The 25618-nt window shown below is 44.9% G+C and overlaps 1 protein-coding gene across 2 annotated transcripts in view; it reads left to right on the top strand.

Annotated features, from left to right (window-relative positions):
• Positions 1-25618, top strand: part of LOC147673966 (NACHT, LRR and PYD domains-containing protein 3-like) — a 428609-nt gene that overhangs the window by 146410 nt on the left and 256581 nt on the right. For both annotated transcript variants that reach the window (XM_086945054.1, XM_086945053.1), the window contains exon 4: positions 707-881. In XM_086945054.1, coding sequence (XP_086801180.1) covers positions 707-881 — 175 coding nt within the window. The remainder of the gene's footprint in view (positions 1-706; positions 882-25618) is intronic.

The raw sequence follows: 25618 nt of genomic DNA, 5'->3' as shown, positions 1-25618 counted from the left end.
GTCTTTTATTAGTGGATGAGGGCGAGTTTAATTTTGAAGGCACAATGGTTGAAGAAGCCACTCTAGAAGAATTAGAGTGAGCCATTCTGACAGAGTTGTGTGAGTTATCCATAGGAGGTACCGCAGAAGCCGAGTGTGTCACAGACAGACCATTAGTAGCCTTTATGCTAAAATGTAACCAGTGTTTGGATCTGTCCATGAAATAGGAAGTTACTGTCCATCCAGCGTGAAAGAGAAATATTTTTGCTCTCTCTTTATAAAGATAAAAAGAAAAGTACCTGTGACTAGAAAAATGCTTCTAAAAAAACAGCTGGAGCGAGATGTTGTGTAATAAGTATGCATTGTGTTTCTTCAGATTTATGAAGTCACTCAGGGCAACGCAAGGTAATCTTCATAAATCGCATTTGGACTTGCGTTGCGCTTGCACCATGTTGTGTGGGGTAATAGCTACTGAAGTTCCCTCATAAGTATGCCCCTTGGACTCTAAATCAGACTTTCTACTACTGTAAGTGTAATGTATGACTGCTGACATTATCATGAATTATTCTGAGTTTGAGGAATACATTTGAGACTGGTGGCTAATCCTCTTTTGGTAGGCCTTTCACCCATAGTCCTTTCCCCCTTCTCCTTCAGCATTCTAATGAACCCAGCAGGGTCTTATACGTTTACATTGGCTTACTGCTACAAATGTCCTTTTGTATTTCAGGGATATGAAGAAATGGAGAAACGCCAGGATTCCTTCATTTCAGCCTCAGACTTGGTGGAGAACGTCTTTAAAAATGAAAAAAACACTCTGGCACTCTGGCAAAGCCTTTTTGCTCTGAAAAAAAGATGCTCCCACCCTAATCTCCTTCAGATACTAGATGAAATCGTTAACAATGGTATGAATCCATAAAGGCTTAATATTGTGTTGTTTTCTTACACTAATCAGTGATGAAGCGCTGTGTTATGCAATGTTCTGGTTTTGGGTTTTGTATGGCATTTTAGTTGGCAACAAGGGTTGTAAGTTCTGGACATTCCCAACGGAAGATCTCCATGATCTAAAGGTCATTCAGCTGTCTGGGTGTTTGGTTGAATGTGAGTAAATTGGTTTGAAACATTTACATTTTCCCTCCAGTGGTGTTGCATAGGGGGAGGGTCATGCAGCCTTCCAACATAACCCTTGTACTTATGTAAAATTTCACAGGTTATCTCAGCTTGGTGATTTCAGTTCTGATGTGCTGACAGACAACAGACAGCCAATAATACCACAGCTGTGGTATTATTGGCTCTCTGTTGTCCTTATCCTGAGCACGAGCTACAATTTGGTGCCTTCCCCTACGATCTTTTTGGGTGATTGGAATACAAGTCATGTGGTGGAGTTTGAGGCTGAACTACTTTTGTCCCGTCTTAACTTATTTAAAGTGCCAGAACACGCCGGTTTCTTGTTAGGGTTTCCTTGTACCGGGGTAGATCTGTTGCCGACTCGTGACTGCAGTCAGTCTGAAAAGATTATTACTGTCCTATATCCCCAGTCCCCTTCTCTCCTTTTCTTGGTCGTTCCCATTTCTCACTTCTCACTTACGTTCCATGTCACTTTATTCCCTGTCCTGTTTAAATATGAGTATCATTTGTTCTCTTTACAATGGTTCCTTTCTGTGAGATGCACTGGCTTCATAAGAGAGGTAGCTCGCATTCTTTTCGTACTACAGTTTTGTTGTTTTTTCCAAGAACATTTTTATTGTGTTTTCATGTATACAGAAAAGAAAGAATATCCCCTCTCTTTCCCACCTCTTCTCCCCAAGTCACATTTAACAGCTATGCAATCAAGTATTAACATAACGTGGCAGAAAGGCACCTTTCATAGACCAATGGAGAACACATGGTCTTACGCAGTACAAGAAAACACAACATTTATAATACAGGTGAAGGGCCTCCACCTAAACTCTCAAAAATAGTGACTTCAGGTATCCGGGGCACCCATACACCAGGCTTTTGTTCTCTAGATTGAAAATCATAGTCCTTGTCCTCAAGCGACAAAGTCATATTTGCCATGGCAATCAACGACCACAATTTACTGATCTATTCCTGCAAGGGAGGGCACCGTTGGAATACAACCAGACAAAAGAGGTCAAAGAGAGCACAATCCTGTAATACATGTACATATGAGACTACTAGGTTATATAGTCATAACAGTATTAGAACTGAATATAATTTGTTGCTTGTAATGTCAGGACAAAACAGATCAGTAGATAGGATTCATGTTTGTATCATCATTTTCTTTATTAGAAGATCCATAAAATTTTGCAGTTGATAAAAAGACAGCCGACACGTGTTTCGTCCGTACTAACAATAAGTACTCAGACTTTTTCAAGGCTAATGGAAATGAAGTATCATGGCGCATGTGTCATCTGGTCATACGATTGTGACCATAGCCATAAGACTCCAAAGTAGATGGCAAGGATCCAGAATATCCAATCGAATCAAGCGCAGTAAAATGATGTAGTAAGTGGCAAAGCAAAGATGTCAGCTCAAACTCAGCACAGGCTAAACATATGCCTCTCGCAGGGCGCCAGTATATGGTGGTGCCAGACATAACTTTAACGCCTCTCAACCAACCGAGGCCACACTATAGTACGCTCGTGCAATAGCTCACTTCTCATACACCACTCGACTCAAGCTTGGGCCGATATAACGATTGTGGAATTGTATTGGCCATTGCTTACTGGGATTATGAACTGTGCACTTTCATTGATAATTCTTGATCCAAATGAAGGATATGTTTAGCCTGTGCTGAGTTCGAGCTGACATCTTTGCTTTGCCACTTACTACATCATTTTACTGCGCTTGATTCGATTGGATATTCTGGATCCTTGACATCTACTTTGGAGTCTTATGGCTATGGTCACAATCGTATGACCAGATGACACATGCGCCACGATACTTCATGTCCATTACCCTTGAAAAAGTCTGAGTACTTATTGTTAGTACGGACGAAACACGTGTCGGCTGTCTTTTTATCAACTGCAAAATTTTATGGATCTTCTAATAAAGAAAATGATGATACAAACATAAATCCTATCTACTGATCTGTTCTGTCCTGACATTACAAGCTACAAATTATATTCAGTTCTAATACTGTTATGACTATATAACCTAGTAGTCTCATATGTACATGTATTCTAGGATTGTGCTCTCTTTGACCTCTTTTGTCTGGTTGTATACTTTTCAATCTTTTGTTTGACATTTTGATCCCTCTTGGTAGTGGGGGATAGTGGTCTATGTAGCACTCCATCTTTAACCCCTTCGCTGCGGCGGCAATTCCGCCGCAGCGCTAGGGGGGAGGGGGGGCAGAGCGGTGCTCGCATCCTCGTGACGGGGCTGCTCCGTCACGAGCCGCGGTTGAGCTGTGCTCATGACGGAGCGGTTCCGTCATGGCCCAGCCCGCTCAATGGAACGTTCAGCGCAGGCGCGGAATTCGGGCCGCGCAGGTGCGCCGAGCGGGCCATGACGGAACGCTCCGTCATGAGCACAGCTCAACCGAGGCTCATGACGGAGCGGCTCCGTGATGAACATGGAAAAGGTTAACATCCAAAAGATTGTGTTGATTTTTCCAGCATTGTTGTCCATTATACTATTATTAGTGTATGTGCGTTTTTTTCCAATTTTGGATACGCCACTACCGATCCCTCTATGTAGCACCGTTGGAATACTCCACCACAGTGCCAGCAATTGCTTCGCTGCTAGCAGCATGTTAGTTTTATCCTCCAACCTGGTTTTGTGATCATCCTTGTGCACATTGGTTTTATACAAAAAAATTTAGTAGCCTTGTAGGGGATCATTGGGTATGCCAGCACCCCTCAAATATGTCTAAGGACTTTGTTCCAGTACTTTGTCAGTCATGTGCAGTTCCATCACATTTGTACATAACCGCTCTTCTGGTGGCACCCATCACATTTGTATATAATCGCCCTTCTGGCCACACCCCGTCCAGCATAGCTCACTCAACGACCCAATCCTTTGTTGCAGTTTAACTGGTGTGATGTACCAGAGTGTCCTCACCTTATACATTGTTTCCCTATTCTGCACGCTTCAGCAAAGTGATGGTATATTGTCCCAGAGTTTCTCCCAGATCCTCCTACGAACAGGATGGCCCAGGATCTTCAGCTATTCTTATATATAGACTCAATCCGTATTCGGGACCGTCTAGGTAAGAAGAGCATATATAGCAGACATTAAACCCTTAGGACCACTGTAGGTGATAAACAACGTCTCCTGTGGTTATAATTGCTGGGTGGCTGCCATTGTATTTACTGTGTACAGAACCCAATATCTCAACTGTAGATATTGCATGCGCTCTATTTTCTGTAATCTGAATTCCTATTTGCATGTCTGGAAGTCTTTGATGTTCCCTCCCCCAAACAGGTCCCAAAGCATCCTACACCCCCCTTTGTTCCAGTGAACAAACGCCCTTATTAAGATCCCTGTGGAAAATTCTGCATTACGAAGCAGAGGTGTGAATGAGGATGAGAAAGTCATTAGTCCGCTGTCTATGGCGAGTTTATCTCTTATGTTAAAGGAAATCTTAAGGCTTTCGGAAAAGTAGCATACCACTGGTCTAGCGTTTCTGGGGAGCCAGGGGACTGCCCACGGAGCCTTCCCCATAACCGCTGCACCCACGTTCACCCAGTGGCGCTTGGTTTCTTAAAGAGACCAATATAAATATGCATAGATGGGCGGCTTGATAATAACTCTTGAGATCCAGTAAACCAAGACATCCGGAGTGCTTGGAAGCTCTCATTATGGACCTGGAGACCCAGCCCACATTAATTTATCTATGTCTTGTTGCAGAAGCTGCATGTCTTTTTCCGGGACGGTGACTGGTAGTGCCTGAAAAAAATTGAGTAAACCTGGTAATATGTTCTGTTTGATTACGGCCACCCTGCTAAGCCATGAGTCATAAAGCCTTTTCTGCCTGTGGAGATCAGTGTGGTTAGTGTCAAGCAAACAAGGGTAGTTGACCGCGTACATCAGACAATGCTGTGGCATGAGATACACTTTTATAGACAGAGAGAGGAACCCCTTAAAGAAAGTCAGGGGAAATAGGGTATTAAACCAAGGAGAAAACACGATTCCCGCAACCTATAAATAGTAATATATATGCAGTAGTTGAACTAAAACACTCATAATCACTAATTACTGTATTCATACATATTTATTCAAAAAAGTTAAAAAAGTGAAAGACACACAGCTTTCTACTTAAAACAAAAAAACAATTCATTAAAAATACATAAAAACAATCCAAATCAATGAAACAAATAGTCACAGTTAATAGTTCATCACACACCAAAATCTACCTAACTAGACATCCTAGTTCTTCTTATGGCCCGCATAAAAAGAGACAATATGGAAGTTTGACCTAACCCCTTGTCAAATCCTTAAACACATCCCGGAACAAGATATAAGACTATAGAGAACCCAATAATCAATATTGCACACATTTCAAAATATTTGATTGTTCTGGGTAGTTCCTTGAATTGTGGGACCCTCAGCGTCGATGCGTTTCGATGGCTTGTGAATTATTCCCCCATTTTTATCAAGACATCAAGTAAATTATTGTCTCTTAGTCTTCTATTCTTGTTGTTTATTCTGTAACACCTCCTAGAGTTGTCTTTTATCTAGGATAAGGCGTTTTCTGGAGTGTGTGCTTTCTTAAGTTGCACCTTGTTCCTGTATCTGCTTCTCTTATGGCCCCAGCCTGGTTTGCGATGAATTATTTCCTGTTTAATATTTCCAACTTCTGTTGTAATTAATAAAAGGGGGGGGGCGTCTCTATTCCAGTTCGGTAATACGATATCCTGTTTCTCTTTCGAGGTTCGCAGAGCGCGAAGCGGTAGTTAAATAAGCTCTCTGCTTGGACCCGCGGCGTTAACTCAATCTGCCGTTGTGGTTCCTGGAACCCTCAAAATTGGGGATGAAGTTCTTTCCGCCACGCCTAACCTCCGGAAAAAGACGCCGTAGCGAGAAATACACTCCCAGGTATTTGAATTTCTTCTCTGGGGCCCATCTAAATGGGATGAAGGTTGCCAATTTACTCTTGAGTCTCCTGCAAAAGATCCGCACTCAGAATCTCGGATTTGGCCAGGTCACTTTAAAGCCTGATTCCACCCTATACGTCTCCAATACCTCCATCACCATGAGGATCGATTGTAGGGGATACGACAAGGTCTAAAGGATATCATCTACGAACAAATTAATGGAATGCTGGGCCCCAGCGAAATACAACAAAATATTCACCTATGCCTCCAGTCTCTGAGTTAAACAACACTTTGTTGTGGATAAACAATAGTTTATTAGTTTACCCTTGACATTGATTTATGTCTTTGACTTATACTTTAGTTAGCAACAATTCTTTTCATTGTTTCTTAAACGACAGACAGAGATCACCATCAACCTCATATCCAGCCATAAAAATACATACAGTGGTTTATGCATATATACAATGCAAAAATGAAGTTAATAAACACAATCAAACACAATTAAGGAAGAATATTCAGAAACATAACATGGACAAAGATTGTCATGAACACAAACTGGAGAAAAAACAGTTCACAAGAACCGATCACAATTGGAAAGCATGCGAGAGTAGGCAGTTTTTTTCAAAAGTGCTACTCTCTACTCATCTCAAGCATAATCAATATGGACTATTCACGAGAAAAAGCTTGATTTGTGCAAAAGTCATGGAATCTCTTAATGATAGTGAAAATGCCGACGCGTTTCAAATCCTGGGGATTGTTTGCAGGATTTTCATCAGGGCGCTGTGATTGTGGTCCATGGGGAACTATTTGTGGGGAAAGGAAAGACCGTTTTTAGTAGGGTTGTTGCCTCTAGCCATTTACGACATTCAAAAGCACGGGTGGACATGCGGGTTACCTTATCATTCAGGTGCCATGGGCTCTGGTGGACTTGAAGGATCGTCTATGCCACGTGTGGTTTGGTCTGCAACAGAGCACACCGTGTAAGAGTCATGCAGTGAAGGGAATTTTGTTGAATGGCGGTGAACTACAGGTAAGTGAAACGGTATCTTTGGATGGAGCCGTCCTTCGGCTAGAGGCAACAATTCTCGTGAATAGTCCATATTGATTATGCTTGAGATGAGTAGAGAGTAGCACTTTTGAAAAAAACTGCCTACTCTCGCATGCTTTCCAATTGTGATCGGTTCTTGTGAACTGTTTTTTCTCCAGTTTGTGTTCATGACAATCTTTGTCCATGTTATGTTTCTGAATATTCTTCCTTAATTGTGTTTGATTGTGTTTATTAACTTCATTTTTGCATTGTATATATGCATAAACCACTGTATGTATTTTTATGGCTGGATATGAGGTTGATGGTGATCTCTGTCTGTCGTTTAAGAAACAATGAAAAGAATTGTTGCTAACTAAAGTATAAGTCAAAGACATAAATCAATGTCAAGGTTAAACTAATAAACTATTGTTTATCCACAACAAAGTGTTGTTTAACTCAGAGACTGGAGGCATAGGTGAATATTTTGTTGTATTTCAGTGAGGCCCTACCTACCCTCCTTCCCATTGGGCCCAACCACCCTTTTGGGCCCCAGCGAACGGCATTAACGTTATCCCTGTGTGCTCCCTAATGGTGCCTGCAAGGGACTTGACCACCAGTACAAGCAATATTGATGAAAGCTGGCAGCCCTGTCTGGTCCCTGTCGAGGCAATCTACTCCAACAACTTCCCATTGACTAGGACTCCGGCCATTGGGGCCTCGTAACTAGCCCTCAGCCAAGTAAGCACTCAGGGGCTAAAGCACTCTGCTTCCATGACCTTAGTGAGGAAGGAACTGCTGATCCTGTTGAACGCCTTTTCAGATTGATCCGGGTCAACTAATTAGGGCAAGTGGGATAAGATCCGATTTGCGAGGTTCATAGAAAAAACTTTAATGTCAGAACTTGAAAAGGCCAAGGGCCGAAAGGCGCCACAGTCCTCCGCTGAGTTCCTGAGTTTCAGGATCAGTGTGATAGTTGCCGCAATCAGAGGGCAAGACTGTCCGTGAGGCTAAAAGGGAATTAAACAGAGTTACTAAATGTGGGTTTAAAGTATTTGTAAAAACAGTTTGTGAGGCCGCCTGGTCCTATGGATTTGCCCAGATGGAAATCTGCGATAACTTTGACTACCTCTGCTTCTGTTATTAGCGCCTCCATATGATCACTATTGGCTTTCATTAGCCTAGGGAGTCTGATCTTGGTGATGAAGAACTCCACCTCCCTCAGGGACATGGGGTCTGCCCTGTAGAGTGAGGCGTAGTAGTTCTGGAATGTTTGTAATTTATCACAGTTCTCTTGCAGGGCTTCGCCACCCTTTCCCTGTAAGGTAGGTATTTTCCTGGAATTAATTTGCACTCGCAGTCGGCATGCTAATGCTTTCTGCCATTTTTATGTCTCCCAGAGATTTAGTTGGCCTCTGAGAGAGACCATTTCTCGCAGGTCTCTGAGGGACCCTGACTCCCCATGGCTCTCCTCAGTTTATTTGATCTTAACTTCCAGCGTAGCTCTGTGCACTATTTGTCTAAGGTGTGCCATCTCAGCTGTGCAGCACCCACTAAGGACCGCCTTAAAGGCATCGCATAGATTATTGAGTCCAACTTTGCCAGTGCTGTTTTCCTGAAACTATTGCGTGCTTGCCGTACTGAGCTCCTGTCCAGAAACCCTGTCTAGCAGTAACGGATTATCGAATCGCCAAAGCTGGGGCCATGAAGGGCTAATCCGATTAATCTCCTCCCAGATAACCATTGCATGGACTTTTAATGCTATCAGACAGTGTGAGATGGACTTCCTAACATCCTTGATATCCTGGGTTCCCCATAATTGATCTATGCGCGAGTATGATCTGTGTACATGGGAGGAAAATGTCTATTCCTGTTCACCCAGGTGCCTACTTCGTGAGACGTCTAGCAAACCAAATAACATGGGATGAGCTGCAGTGGACCCACCTCCTCCACAATGGGGGAGCTCCAGTCTCCAGCAATGACTCACTTGGGTTTGGGCTGCTTGGCTCAAGTGTGCTGGAGTGTGGGATCAGTACTGCAACAGCCGAACTCAAGCAGCTGCATCTCCCTCAGCTTGACCCAGGGATATCACAGTCGTGGAAAGCTGCTGGACTTGAGTGTTTGTGACAATGCTTGTTCAGACCCCCTCCCCCGGACGGCCCCACCAGGAAGCCGATATTGTCCCTCTCCACTCCCGGCCTGCCCCTTACCTGAGAGTCAGGCTCGCTCTAATGCAATGCGTTGCAGTGCAGGACCCATATAGAGGTGTTAGAAATGGGATTTCTGGTTGGGTAGGGCAAGCGTCTAAGCCAGGCAGAAACCACCACTCTAGTCAGGGCAATGGAGTTATGTGCTGAAGATAACCCCTGCTGACCCCCTTGGTAGCTTGGCAGAGCAACCAGGCTTATCCCAGAGGCAATGTGTAAAGCATTTGCGCAACACACTCACACAGCAGTGACACACTAGGCACACCACCAAAAGAAACTCCACACAAGGCTATATAAAAATAGCCTTTGTATTACTCCTAAAACACATTAGAACATAATCACAAATATACACAGTGCCCCCTGGCACTAGGTATTACTTTACAGGTGATTATATACACTGCAGGGCCAATCGGGCCTCTGTCATCCCCTTCACATATGTCACAGTTAGTGAAAACAAACAGTAACTACTGGCAATAGGGCACTTAGCATCAACACCTTAGGCATACATCCTAATTATCATCATAACACATTTTGAACATTATCAGTAGCAATAAGGCACCAAAGTACCCACTTTCAAAGGGACATCACACATGTGCATGAGACCAATTCTAGGGCTCACAGTACTGGTAGGGTTGACAAGCTATGCATAAACCCATTGGACCCCCAATCACATGAACACTTGTGCCTCTAGGTACTTGTAAAAAAAAAAAGGCAGGTAACCATACACCATAATCACTGTACATATTTTGTAGTGCACATTACCTTGCACCAAATGGCCCTCACTAGCTAGAAGCAACTGCCCGTCACTCGTGGTGCAACCACTGTGGTATCCGAGGCAGGGGCCTGTTGTGGACTCACCTCTCGTTGCCCACAGGCACAGTAGGAGGACCCTAACAGGACACACCACCGGTGGCTGCCGCGACTCTCCAAGGAACAGCTGCTGGTACCAAATACGTTGGAGACCTCTCCGGGTCTCGTGTACAGGGTCGGGGTGACCCCCACAATGCCACCGAGTAGCGCAATGCCCCCCGGAGGGTGGGTCGACCTCACTTGGTCTCCCATAACCGCCTGCAAAGTTACCAAAATGGCCCCCAAAGCGGCCGCCCGCTACCCTGCGGCGTGGCTGTGTTCGTATTTGCTGATAACCAAAATATATGAGGGACGGTGATTTCCCTCCCTGCCAGGCTCTCAGGAGGCGTCACTTCTTCTAGGCCGAGAACGGTCACACAGTCCTCTTCACCAGGACCTCTCTGCTCTTCCAGTCTCCCTTGCCCTGTCCGGTGAGCACTGGGTACCTGCCTCTCCCTCTACTAGATGGGGGGAGTTGGGAAGTCACGGAATGGAGCCCCTGGGGCTCTAGTTCTTCTACTCCAGTGATCTCTGGACGGAGAGCCTACTAGGTGCCGGCTCCACTTTCCACCGGTCCCCACCCACAACCTGGCTTCTCCTGCCTGGCTTCCTCTCATGTCAGGGTGACGCCCTGCCCACAGTCAGGCAACAGCCACCTGGCTTCTTGTCCCTTTGTTGGACTGCAGAGCGGAGTCTCCGTCGGGTTTTGGGTAGTTTCCTCACCGCGGCAGTTACCCACAGGGAGAGGGAGAGCACTTTCCCTCATCTCTCCCCTGTCATTGCTCCAGGACTTGGACTTCTGCACAACAAATGGAATGCAGGCCACATCGCTCCTGGAGCAGACGACAAAAGCACTCACCCGGTACCAAGTCTCCCTAGCGCTGCACCCAGTGCTCCCAGCTCCCCCTGTAGAAAGCGCTTCACCACATTCTGCCTGCAGACAACAGCAGGGCACTCCAGCACGCCAATGGCTTGACAGGGAACTCCAAGCACTCACAGCATGCTCAGTTCCCAAAGTCCCACAGGGTAGAGCTGGGCCCAGGCAGGCCAGCTCATAGGGACCTCCAGCAGAGGGGCATTCCTTTTTGGCGGTTCCTCCTCGCGCCCAGCAGTACTTCAGCATCACAGTTCCAAGCAGGTACACTGTCATGGGGTCAGCCCCAATATTTATAGTTCAAAGGTCTTTGTTCTACCCTGTGGCACATGCCTCAGCACAGTCCAAACCAGTTCTGGGGGGCACTTAGGAACATCTTTTCAGTGCACAAAACACCCTCATTGCTAGTGTAGGCTCTGGCCCCAGACACCCCACAGTGGGTCGGAGCCAGCATTCTGGAAGGTAGGCAAAGCCCTTTTCAAGCCCAGGTGCTGACTCACCCAGCCCCTCTGGAGCCCTGTACCGCCCCAGTCTCTGTCACTCCAGAGCCAGACATGCAATACACAGCAGGCAGGCACAAAGACACATAGAACACAGAAATGCCCACTTTTAAAAGTGGCATTTCTAAAATACTGATAATAAATCTGCAAACACCGTTATGCAGCATTTATTACCACTATTCCAAACATACCAAACTTGATCACGCTACTCCTCTCAGATCAGGAATTACAACTGAAACACTTATCAGGGAATCCCCAATGCATTCTCATGACAGGGTAGCCTCACAGTAGTGAGAAACCAAAATGGCTGTTTGTCATTACCAGGACATGCCACACAGTTAAGGCACATGTCCTACCTTTTACCTACATTGCAGCCTGCCCATAGGGCTAGCTAGGGCCTACCTTAGAGGTGACTGATATGCAGTAAAAGGGGAGTCACGGACATGGCAACCACTTTATGTGGCAAGTCACAGCTGCAGTAAACTGCATGCACAGGCCCTTCAATGGCAGAGGCCTGAGAAGGGTTTGAAAAGCTACTTTGGTGGGTGGCGCAAGCAGTGCTGCAAGCCCACCAGTAGCATTTAATTTACTGGCCCTGGGTATCTAAGATACCTCTTTACAAGGGACTGACAGGTAAATTAAATACGCCAAAAAGGTGTAGACCAATCTTACCATGTTTTATCATAGAGAGCACATGTACTTTACACTGGACAGCAGTGATAAAGTGCCCAGAGTCCTAAAACAACCAACACCAGGTCAGAAAAAATACCAGCAGGAAGGCAAAAAGTTCAGGGATGACCCTGCAAAAAGGGCCAAGTCCAACAAGCGGGCACTCTGAGACTCGGCACCCAGGATGCGGGCACAAGCATCCCATGTTGTGTGGGTCCATGAAGGCCCAGGTGATGCTCACCAGTGGCCCCAGAAGTTAGGTCGTCATGGCCCCTCATTCCTCATCTGGTCATAACCCTGAGGTGGAGTGAGGAGGGAGTTTCGGAGGTCTGTGTCGGGAGCTAATTACTGGGATGCCATAATGGTCTAGCTGCAGGTCGCACCCACAGTATTGATTATTAATTATTGTCCTGCAACAATATCAACTGCAATATATTGTCTTTCCATTATCATTAAAGTAGGTAGATGTGGAGTTTTGAATAGTTAATCTATACTCTCTTACAAATACTTACCTTGACTATATTGTTCAAGTCAATATATTGCAGCCTGAATTGTTGCGGTTCAGTAGTTATGTATTTCTTAATTAGACATACAAACCTGTTTGGCAAAGTTTGGCAGCAGACATGCACCATAATCCATTACCCAAATGTGGAAGCCAATGTCTATTCTCCCTTTTGTCATCCGACCTGGCGGGCCACCATACCTGTGACTTCTCCATAGTCCTAATCTCCCTCCAGTTTACAAGTTACCCATACACCAGTACAGCTGTGTGACTCTCCATTACTGTCCTGCTCCAGCCTACCAGTGCTTTAAAGTAGCTGCAAGACAGAGAAGTATGGTGTATTAAGTGGACAGGGATGAAGTGTGGAAGTTCTATGTGTTCGTGTTGACATGTTAGTGTATGGTCTGAGACGTTTTATGTTGTTTACTGTAACAACTTGAAGTAGAGTGTATACATGTGGTCTTTATGTCCTCTTTTTAGGGAGAAAACAAGGCATGGGGGCATGGTCGGCTTTGCAGTGGGTGGTGAGAGGACAGCTAGTGTAGATATAGCAGATTGTGGTGATAATTTTCTGTGCAGTCCTTTGCAGTGTGATAGAAGAGAGTGTTGTGGAGGATGACTGGGGGACTCTAGGAGCTGAGGATGGGATAGGAGAATTAGACTAGGTGAGTAAGTGAGCACAACAGGAGAAAAAATACAGGAGGTTAAAAAGGTGGCAGGCGGGTAATTAAGATTTGAGAGACTGTAAGAGGAGCAGGCACACGAGTAGGGTGAAGAGGAAGTGCAGGGAAGTGCCATTTGTGTATAGTCACCCCCTCCCCTCCACTTTTTACTCCAATGCTAATGGTTATGACACTGATAGTACACTGGAGCCTGCTGCCTTGACCCCAGTGCCAGTGCTCTCTCCCTAAAACTGTTATGTGTAAATTGGCAGCCCCAATTAACAAGGACTTTACCCCCTTATAAGTCCCTAGTATATGGTACCAGGGGTACCCTGAGCATTGATGGTAAAGGGGTCCCCAGGCCTTGCAGCACTGTTTGTGCTAACCTGAGTGACCCAAGTAAACTACTGACAGCAGACCTGCCATTGCAGACTGAAGTAACAGTGCCAAATGCTCAAACTCAACTTTGCCCACACCATTTGTGGCAAGGTCAAAGTACTATCTCTTAATATATGTCAGTCGCCCCTAAGGAACGTCTTCTAGGGCCAGATGTAGGTCGGTCGGTAACGGCCGAAAATCGGTATTTTCGGCCGTTACCGACCGGTTTGCAAGATTTGGCATGTAGGGGGCAATATTTTACCGAATCGGTAAAATTACCGATTCGGTAATTGTACCAATTCGGTAAAATAAAAAATCGGTAAATTTACCGATTTGAAGCCACCCATATGTAGGTGGGACTCTTCAGAGTCCCAGGAGCCTTTACGAATCGGTATTTTACCATCAAAACCAATTTGATGGTAAAATACCGATTCCGGTGTGCATGCACATGTGTGCATGCACACCTATGTCATGTGACAGGCAGACCTGCCCTTAGGGCAGGTATGCCTGCCACATGGCACCTGTGCCTGTTTTGGGGGTGCCAGAGGGTGTCAAAGTGACATCCCCTGCACCCTTGTGAATACTTTAATTACCGATTCGGTAAATACCGAATCGGTAATGCCTAATCATTCCTATGGGCTTCAAAGCCCATAAGAATGAATGGACATTACCGATTCGGTATTTACCGAATCGGTAATTAAAGAAGTGTTAAGGATTCGGTAACGAATCCAGATGTTGGCACCTACATACCATTTACCGATTTTGAAATACCGAATCGGTACAATTCGGTATTTTAAAATCAGTAAATGTTTTTTACCTACATCTGGCCCTCAAAGCCCAAGAGGCAGGGTGCAGTATATTAAAGGTATTGACATCTAAGTGCAAGCTTATATGTCCCTATAGGGGCCTTTCCCATGAAAGTACACTATAAGTGATAGGTGGTCCAGAGGATAACATGGGCTTGCACCTGGCCAAACCTAGAGATGCTAGATCCATTATAGTACCAAATAAATATGTTGTGTTTGGTATCAAATAACATGCCTTCTCACCCCTGCCACAAATCTTGTGCCAGAAGTGAAGTGGCATGTACCCAGGTTGCTACCTTAGAGTTTGCCCACCTAGTTGCCCCAGCTTTCCTGTGCTCTAGCTAGCAGCCCGTGTTTGCTGTTGCCAAGACATGATTCTGATCCCCTGCTAGGCAGTGTGAACACTCCCAAGAGTCAGAAACAAAGGCCTGGGCATGAAGGAGGCCACATCTCCTCTCTCCCAGGCTGGCCAGTAAAGTAGCATTTTCATCACACATCAAAAAGTGGAGAGAGGTACTACTCCTTTTCTATCCTCCCTAGCATAGAACACAGTGCCCACAAAAAGAGGAAAAGGAGGAAGAGGCTGGTGTAAAAGCACACCCCCTCTGGAAAACGCAAGGTTTGTTTAAAACTGCCCTCACCCACTAATAGTGGCATGCTCCATCATAGGGCTGCTACAACATCCCCCGCAGACCAACGCCTGAGAAGGAGCAAAAAGAGTGGGAGGACAGCACAAACAAATATGTTGAGATTCACGAAGTAAACTACATATAAACAAACAATTAAGGTGAATATATAAAACTACCTCAGGAATAACCTTCACAGACTTTAATCGTGGGTTTCTTGGAAAGGATTAAAAAATGAAAATGTGGAGATGGTCTCTCCTTTTCCTCTTTTTGTGGATACTAGTGAATTAACATATCAAGGCGGTGAGCTTCAAAGGCCACACCGCCTCTGATATGCATCTAGGATGCCACCCAAAGGATTTCACAGTCCACACCCTGCCCTCAGGCACATTTGCACTAGGACAGGCAGGAAAATTAGGTATTCAGTAGCCGTACACCCTCAAAGGGCTAGCCTCACTTCTCGGGTGGGCTGCCTGGTCTGTATAGGCGAGGAAGACTTCTGCCATTTTTTAAAGTGGCAGAATACAGGGTTCTTTGTAATAAAAGGGACCTACACCCCCGGATGTGGTCACTTCAGGGGGGTAATTAGCTGCCAGGGTTAGTAGCCCATTAGCTACTTGCACCCACACCCCTAAATCTAGGATTTAAGGACCACCCCTGACCCCGGTTCTGATCCGTCTTGCATCAAAGAGAAGACCAGAGAAGACGACAACAGGATTTTGCACAAACCAACTTCCATGAAGTTACAGCTAGCTGCTGTGTTCCCCGGGACCAGCCGCGGTCGGGAGTAGGAGTTCCTGCAGGGCGGTGACGTGGGGAGGGGCAGGGTGGGGGGTAGTATGGATTACGGAGTTTAACAGGTAAGTAAACATATAAATAAATAAAATGAATTCCGTTGCGTGCACTGCATCACCAAATGCGATGCAGTGCGCGCAAAGAAATTCGTTTTATTTATTTATATGTTTACTTACCTGTTAAACACAGTAATCCAGACATTACTACCCCCCACCCTGCCCGTCCCCCTCCCCACATCACCACCCTGCACGAATTCTTACTTCCGACCGCAGCTGCCTGGGCCCACTGCACATCGAAAAATCCATCGGATCCAGTTATCGCTGCTAAGGCCTGTTGGTCGCCAGTCCGGCACCCGACCCCTGCGCCTAGAGGGAATTCTATTGACATACATTTAACATCAGTAGCGGTCCCGTTGGTTTTTGCCTTACTTTTTTTTTCTCCCCGCAGCAAAATTTCAGTTGTAAAAAGCAGCTCTCCTACCGCACCCGCTCAGTACCAGGGACAACCAGGACTACTCAGCACCTGGGCTCCACAGGCTGGGTAGAATTGAACTGACTGTAATGACTTGGTCCTGGGACCCGCATCACCTTTACCTTGCAAGGCTTCCACACAACTCCACCAGCAAGTGACTGATTGTCACTAATGGTTTTTTTCATTGACCGCAATGATAAAGTTTCACTGTATTATTTTCTACTGATTTTAGATTATTTCAAAAATCCATAACTCCAGTTATATGTATTGATGAAGTTGATTTTGGTGTCCAATTTAAGATAAAAAGCTGCTTTATTTTTATAAATTGGTTTTGGATTTCTTTGGGGTCATGTCAGCTACTTATCATCCATGTTGGTACTCTGAAATACTTAACACATGCTCCTCTAGTAAAACATGACTGATCTTTGCCACACTACCAGGATTGAACTAAGGATTTTTTAGTGTGAATCCAAGGATCATTTTTGGAGTTTGTGATAGCATTGCATGGTGAAGCCTAACCAGCATCACCACATAATACCCCACTTTCCTTCAGGGTGGGGATGGGGAGGGAAGAAGTGACATTAGGAGGAGGAAGGGGTGGTAAGAAGAGAAGCAATGTGACAGGAGAGGTTAGCCCAAGTAAAGAGAAGAGAGAGAAGAGAAAAAGGAGAAATGAAAGCTAGGATAGGAAGATAAAGGGAAGGAATGTATGAAGGGATAGGGGAAACATGGAGAGAGAGAGAGAAAGAGAGAGAGAAAGATGAGAGGATAAGAGGAGAGATGTGGCAAAGCGGTATGGTATGCAGTGAGAGCATGTGGGGAGTGAGTGGATGGTAGCGGTTGTGTCGGGAGTTGTGGAATGTGATGTGAATACATTTATTATGATGGTCTGCTGGTTGTAGTGACGATGTACGGTCTTGACGGATTCAGAAGTATATGGCCAGTGTGTGGGATGATAGAAAGCATGAAGTGTGACAAGAGTAACAAGTATGTTGTTGCAAGAGGGTATGGCTTTAGAGTTTGGGCGATGAGTAGGGCAGCATTTGCTACAGGAGAGTGAATGATATACGGGCCGAGTGTGTGGGGCATTTTCAGGAGACCATTAGCAGTGAGGTGATTATATTGCTTAAGGTTAAGGCACTTGCGTAGAGAATGGGGTGAGGATAGAGGTGTGTAGGGGTATGACATGAGGTGTGATGGTTGAGCCTGGTGTGTGATGGGAAAACAATGCTTGTGTCCACAGAGCATAGTGGGTGACTGAAGGGCCTAGCAGTGAACAGACTGTATGACTGGTTATTTTTATATGATTGTGGTTAATGTTTGCATGCTGATAAAAGTGATGCTTGCTTGGTGGTAGATGTTGTGGCAGAGGTATGTGTTGTGCATTGAGTGTTTTTGACCTTTTGAGATAAGGCCTTATGTTGAGTTGTATGGTGTTCTATTCTTTGGAATGTGGTGAGCTTGATATGGTGCAATGTGGTTTGATGGTTTTCTAGCTTATAGTGTATTTTTACAGTGATATAGTCTGATGTGTTGCATGGCGGAGGAGGTTCCATGGTGTTTGAGTGATGTATGTATGGTTGGTGTGATCTACTGAGGCATGTACTGTTATGTATATTATAAGATTGTAGATGAGGTGCAACGTGTAGTGACAGCCTTATGATGAAGTGATGAGTTAGTGAAAAGTATTTGTGGTGTGTAAGCTGGTGATGTGATTTTGGGTAGCGGGAGGTGTTGTGTATTGTTCTGAGATTTGTTATACTGTGTTGGGGTGTGAGGTGTGTGTTGGTCAGGTCTGAAGAGGTGCTATATGGTGTGAAATAGTGTAATTGGTAAGCAATTATATGCATGCCTCTTGTTTAGAAAGGTGTCAAGTAGTAGCTGTGTTGTGAGGCAGTAAAGTATATGCTGTTGAATTACAGTAAATGTGGACTGTTAAAGGAAGGGTTGTTGGAGTATGGTATACAGTGACTTTGTATTGTGCAGTCTTTATAGTATGTTCTACAGTTGAGGCATCTTTTTGTTTGATTTGGTATTTTTTTGCTCAGTGTGCTGTAGCGTTGTATGTAGTTTAATTGTTCTCCTATGGTGTGCTTTTGTCTAAGGGTCTGGCATTTGAGGGATGGTGTGTAGACTGTGTTTCTCTCTCAAGCTAATGGTGTGATTAGGCCCATGTTGCAAAGCATGAAGAGGATAGAGCTCAATAAGGTATTGGGGTTATTGCCCAAAGGGATCATTGGCAGAGTGGGCACAGAGATGAATCAAAGTAGGGGGAAATGGGCTTAAGAAAATCCATTAAGTGTGCTGGGAAGAGAGAACTATTAGGTTGTAAGAAGTGGACAATATAAATTGGACTGGTTTTGAGCTCAGAGCCAGTGGAGGGTACCGTCTAAAAGTGCAGCGATCTTCTTCCAAATTGCTTGCATCTGATAGAGACTTCTAGTCACAGATTCCTTACCTTTGAATTTCCCCAGGCATCAGACTGGATCTGAAAGATGTTTTGTGAGCAGTACCCCTGCAGGTCGGTAGGTGGCTTCGATCTGCTCCACACGGCATCATTCGCGCCGGAAGTGATGTCCTTGTCATCTATATAGGTGCAACCACAGTGCACTGATGTCAGTTCTTTTTTTTCTGCACCAGTCAGCGCTGATCCAAGAGAAGAGATACCTCTCTGTTGGCCTTTTTCAGGATTTATCTGACATTTTGCTGTCTTTTTTTGTGTTTTTTTCTTCCTGATGTGTCGAGGATGTCATCAAGGAAGACCAGTTTTAACCCTGTGGCGCCTGTCACCACACCATGTCAGTGACAGACTTGCACCTTGTGTGTTTATAGTGTCTGGAGAGGGACCACAACTCCAAGTTGAGCGTGCCATGGCTCCAAAGGCTTTGAGGGAGCGGTCCCAGAAGCTTCAAGCGACCCAGCACGCAACCCAACGGAAGTCACGGTCCTGCTCGAGAGTAAGGCCTCAGTATCGTTCAGGAGCCCGAATTCCTCTTTTTCCCACTCAAAATCATCAGGGCATTCAGACAAGAGGCACAAAAAGCGCAAGTAGTCGAAGAGTGCTTCAACTTCTCCTTTGATTGATGCGACAAAGGAACAACTGGGTTCGAGACCTGGTTCCCTGGAACCTGTAACTGGGCTGACTCCACGCCTCTCCAGTTTTCCGGGAGAGACCCCTGCTCAAATTAAAGAGTTTTGTGAGGCCATTTTTATTTTTGAGTGGCCTACCTCCCTTCGGGCCCTGCAGGGTCTGAGGGGTCCCCATTTATTCCACCCTGGTGGCTCTGGCCACGGCTCCAAAGGACCCCCTTGGATATGGTTGTGCCACTCCAACCTTACCCGGTGCTGACCCCGATGATCCCGGCACCGGCTGTGCCAACCCCATTTTGAACGGACACTGACCTGGTGCCGCGTTGACTAATGCCTATTCCAGCACCAGCAGGACCCCGTGTCCTAGGTTGGAGCCTGAGCCCTATTCTGAAGGGCTAGGCCTCGGAGGAATTGAAGGAATCACTGGACCCTATAGAATACTAGCCTTATGATCAGGATATGGACTGGTATGAGTAACTGTGTGATGCCAGCAGACTGGATACATTTTCAGATACCGGAATGCTTTCTTCCCCTACTGTAGCTATGGAGGAGGGAGCTACAAATACAGTGGTGGTGTAGACGGAAACTGAGGTCCTCGACTTTCAGCTGCCATCGGTGGAAGTCAAGACCAACATCTTGTCGGAGGTGCTGAAACCGTGAGTCTCCTCTGCTGAACCCCTACTCCTGTTCAACAAAGCCCTCACTGATGTCCTTTTGAGGACCAGCTCCAAACCTAACACAGGGGCTCCTGTAAATAGGACGACTGGCCAACGCCACCTCTCCTCTCCAGGGGACCAAAATGTCCTCACCCTACCCCAAATAGCTTGTGGGTCCAAGCCTCCACTTCCCATGCCCCGTTCCCTGCTGCTCCCCTGGAAAGGGAATCAGAGAGGCTGGACAGCTTGGGAAAGAAAATGTTTTCTTCTGGCAGCCTTGCATTGTCGTCAGTGAAGGTTGCATGCATATTGGGCTACTATTCCCACATGCTGCGGGAAACAGTTGCGCAAGTGCTGCCACAGGTCCTGGAGGAGGCCCGGCCATTCTCTCCCAAGCAGTTACAGACTGGAGAGATGCAGAAAGGTTCATTACACGCTGTGGCTTGGATAAGACCAACTTGCTGGGCAGAGTGGTTTCATCTATAATGGCCCTCAAATGCCATGCCTGGCTGAAAACGCCTGACTTTTCAGGGGGTGTCTAGACTTACCTCATTGACATGCCCTTCGATGGCTCCCATCTCTTTGGAGACAATGCATACTTGGTGCTGGATCGCTTTAAGTACTCACGGGCTACAGCCTAGTCCTTGGGCATCGCGGCTGCCCCTTGTCATCCCCATCCTGTCTTTCAATCTTTTATTGTTCATGAATGGGGCTTTCAAACGTGCCAACCCTATCCCAGGCACCGCGCTACTTTCCCAGCCTCTGCATGACTGAGGGCACAGGTCCTAGCGACCTTGTGGGTCGAGTAGCCAGCAGTCTGGTACAGCCACCACCCCCCGGCAGCTGCAGGGTCCAACCCTTTCTAATCTTGCCCTTTCAGTTCATGGGAGCCGAGTTGGTAGCAGGATCCGCCATCACCTTCACCACTAGCAGTCTACAACATCAGATCAGTGGGCTCTGCAGATTGTCCGAAGGTGCTACTCTCTCCCCTTTGAGATCACCCCTCCCTTCATGCGTCTATCTTAGGACCGGTTAATGGAGGATCATTTGTCACTGCTCCGCGAGGAAGTCATGGGTCTCTTGGCTAAGGGAGCCATGGAGAGGTTCTGGTGCCAGAATTAGGCTGTGATTGCTGTTCCTGCTACTTTGTGGTCCCCAAGAAGAACACGGATCTTTGTCCTAACCTAGATCTCCGAACCCTCAACTACTTCCTCAAAAAGAGAAGTTAAAGATGCTCAAATTGGCTCAGGTCTTGTCTGTCCTGGACCTAGGAGATTGGATGGTAGCATTAAACTTGCAGGACGCTGTTATGTTGTGTATATTTAAATATGGTTGAGCTCGCTCTGTCATTCACGTGTATAGTGTGTTCATTTAAATATGTGTATGCTCGCTCTGTGGTTCACGTTCCATAGAACATGGAACGTGAAGCTAGAGCAATGAAGTAGTCAGTTACAGATGGACATCGAGTTGACTAGTCCAGTTTTGGTACCTGCTTGTACTCTTTTAATAAATGAACTTGATATCTACTAAACCTTGCTGCAGTGTGGTTCTACATAACAATTGGCGACGATTGGGATGTGAACATTTTCAGGCCACTATACAGATTTTTTGTTATTTTTGGTGATAAGAGTGCAGGTGGAGACGACGCAATACTTTTCAAGCAATCCTAACACTGGTGATCCACAGAGGCAAGCCGAGGAGCTGTGGATTGTTATCCTGCTGGTGAGTGATCATTTATTTTCATTTCAAGAGTTTTCAGCAAGACTTGGCCTTACCGTTCAAAAGACACGCAGTCTAACGGTGTGCCATAGCAACCAGCTTGCTGCCGAAGCTCCCTCGTGCGTTCTTCTCGAGCTGCAGGTCACGCTGGTGTTCCGGTGATTTCAGCGTATGCGTCAGACGTTCGTCAAGAACGTGATGCGTCACATGATGCGCAGCGGCCATATATGATTGGGAAGGCCTACTTGCAGTACGTAAAATCCTTATCAAGCGCTTTAAAGTATTTTACTTGACAGAAAAAAGGGATTTTTATTAGCGCTTGTATTGCTTACAGGAAGGATTTCACCAGCACATTTGGATTTCACTTTCCAGGTGATTGATTATTTTTCTTCGATTTTTCTGTTTCATCTTATTATTCCTTCAATTTTAGTGGATTATTTCTTTCAAGTGGTGAAGAATGGACAGGGTTTATTGTGACTAACTGATACTGAACAATTCCACTTGTTGCTTTATTCCTACTTTTCATTCTTTTGTACTAAATTTATTTATTGCAAAATGAGTCAACAAACCTTCACTTTGAGTCCTCCTCAAGATTTTTGGTCTAAAGGTTCAGAGCCAATTTTGAAATGGACAGAATGGAAGGAATATTTTTTGAATTACATCAAAACTGCAGACTCTGATGGCAAGATGTCACCTGAACAAAAGACTGGAATTCTTTTACATTCTTTAGGTCCACAGGGACAAAGATCTTATAATCAAATTAACAAATCTATAGTCGGCGATGGTGATGGTAATATGTTCACCATTGCTTTGTCTAATCTTGATAAATACTTTGCTCCAAAGGTTTGTATCGGTATCACACGGTACAAATTCTTTCAAAAGAAACAACTTAAGAGTGAGTCTGTGGACGACTATGTAAAGGAGTTAAAAACGTTAGCTACTGATTGCGCTTTTGGTGGGTTATTAGAAGATCTTGTTCGTGATCAGGTGGTAATGTATGAAAACAATCCTACTATTCAAGAGCAACTCTGGATGAATGGCGATGCGTGTCTTGATGATATTCTGCTGTTGTTCGGAAGGCTGAAACATCTAGTAGGTGTGCTAGCGCTTTAAAAACTGATATTGTTGCTAAAGAAACAATTGCCAAAGTGAGTTCTAATTACAAGAAAAGTTATAATTACAAGCAGAAGAATGAGGGGTGGAGCAAGTCAAAGGCATATAATGAGCCACCTAAGTGTTATAGGTGTGGTAGCCTCGAACATTTGGCTTTTGCTAAATCCTGTCCTGCTAGGAAGAGTAAGTGTGGTGCATGTGGCCTATATGGACACTATACTAAAGCTTGTAGGAGGAAAACCAAAGCTGTGAAGTGTGTCCAGGTTGATACTGCTTCCAATGACAGTGAGAACAGTAGTGATGAACAGGTTTCTGAATGCTCTATTGCTCTTAAAAATAAACTTTTACTTAATATTAGGGATGGTTGTTTGCTGATTGATAACAAACCAGAGTGTTGGGTCCACATTGGTGGTGTACATGTAAAGATGTATGCGGATTCAGGGTCACCATACTCCATAATTAATGAAGATGTCTGGAAGAAGAACTTCATTGGGAAAGTAGGTTCTAAGCTGTTTCCCTCGGACATTGACCCTGAAGGTTATAGTGGTGAAAAAATGTATATTATTGGTTTCCGTTGGTTCAAATTTGAATGTAAAAATCGGAAAGCTTATGGCAAACTATACGTTTCTAAGAGAGGTCCGTCCGTCTTAGGATGGCAATACCAAGGGAATTTGCACATAATTTTAGATCCCAATTCAACTGAAAAGGTCCTTGTGATGGATGAGGTCATCAAGGTCGGCGAAAAGCTATGAAAAAAATTTCCCTTAGGATTTCAAATAAAAATTGGCAAATTAAAACATTTTGAACACAAAATTATACTTAAGGATGACGCTGTGCCAAAAATTCACAGGGTCAGGAATGTTCCCATTGCTTTAAGGAATGATGTTGCTGCAGAACTTGACAGGTTGGTGGCTTCAGACATAATTGAGCCCGTTGAAGCCTCGGCCTGGGTTTCTCCCTTAGTTGTAGTTAAGCGTAGCAATGGAAAATTGAGACTATGTGTGGATTTGCGTCCCCTTAATTTTAATATTGTTGTGGACCAGTTTCCACTGCCAAAGATTAATGAGATGTTGGCTTTACTAGATGGTGCCAAGTGGTTTAGCACAGTTGTTTATCTGCTGCGTATCACCAGATTCCATTGTCAAAGGACAGCAAGAAGTACACTGCTTTCATTACCCCGCAAGGTTGTTTCCAGTTTAAAAGGATGCCTTTCGGCCATGCATCCGCGGCGGCTGTTTTCCAGCGCTTGATGCATAGGTTGTTTGCTAACGTCAGAAACACTAAATTCTTTTAGGATGACACCCTTATTTTTGGAAAAAACAAGGTAGAGCATGACACAGAAACTGTTCTAAGTATTCTTGAATCAAAGGGTTTGACAATTGAACACTCAAAATGTACGTTTGCAAGTGAACATGTCACATACTTATGACATGTTATTGACAGTAATGGTATAAGACCCAAACCTAATCTCATCGATGCCATCAAATGTGCTCATTCTCCTGGTAGTAAAGATGATGTTAGGTCATTTATTGGTCTTGCGGACTTTTGTTCCAAATACATTCCGAATTTTGCTGCCAGGACGTACAACATTAGGCAACTCTCGAAGAACAAGACAAAATTTGTTTGGTCACCCGAATGTGAGCAAGATTTTGTTGGTATTAAGGATTGTATCTCTAAGATTGCTTCCCTGAAAAGTTTTGACCCTGAAGCAGAAACTTTGATTACTACTGACGCCAGTATTAAAGCGTTAGGAGCAGTTTTTGCTCAAATTGACTCAAATGGTAAGGAACTTATAGTTGCTTATGCTTCCAGATCTGTCACCTACTGAGGAGAAGTACTCTACTATAGAGAAAGAGACTTTGGCGTGTGTCTGGGCGGTTGATCATTTCCGTGCATTTGTATGGGGGAAGCAGTTTACGCTACGTTGTGATCATAAACCTTTACTTAAAGTCTTAACCACGGAGGGTACAATCAATACTTCGGATAGAGTTGCCAGACTTGCTATTAGACTACAAGATTATTGTTATAAAGTAATGTATTTACCGGGGAAGGAAAACTGCATTTCTGATTTTCTTTCTAGAATGCCCAAACAATTGGATACGTGTGAAGATGAAATTTGAAATTCTTTTCAGATTGCATTTTTACATGATTTGGGTGACGCTGGTATAATGAAGGATAAGTGAGAAGAGGAGTATCTCAATGATGAAGAGCTTTCTTTGGTAAAATCACATCTTGCAGGATCTTGGCCGAGAGTAGTGGACAATCGTCATCCTTTAAAGCATTTTTGGGAAGTCGGGTTTAATCTTGCTGTTCGGGGTGAGAACATTTGGCGGGGTGAAAGAGTTATTCCCCCCAAAACCTTGCGTCCTTCTATTATGGATTTATGTCACGAAGGACATTTTGGTATTGTTCGCTCAAAACAAACTGTTAAAGCTTCATTTTGGTGGCCGGGCGTTGATGATGAAATTAAGAAATTTGTGAGAAGTTGTAAATCTTGTCAAGCAGCTGATAAGACTCTAGTCACATTCAAACCTCCTTTAGGTAGTGTGATCAGACCTAGTTCACCCTGGGAACATACAGCAATTGACATCATGGGTCTGGTTGGAAGTGAGTGAAGGTGTTAATGGATTAGTATTCCAGGTGGCCTTTCCTTAAAATTG

Source organism: Lissotriton vulgaris, chromosome 12, assembly GCF_964263255.1.
Source record: "Lissotriton vulgaris chromosome 12, aLisVul1.2, whole genome shotgun sequence".
Lineage (NCBI taxonomy): Eukaryota > Metazoa > Chordata > Amphibia > Caudata > Salamandridae > Lissotriton > Lissotriton vulgaris.
The sequence above is the reverse complement of the archived record's forward strand: the minus strand, read 5'-3'. Positions and strand labels throughout refer to the sequence as shown.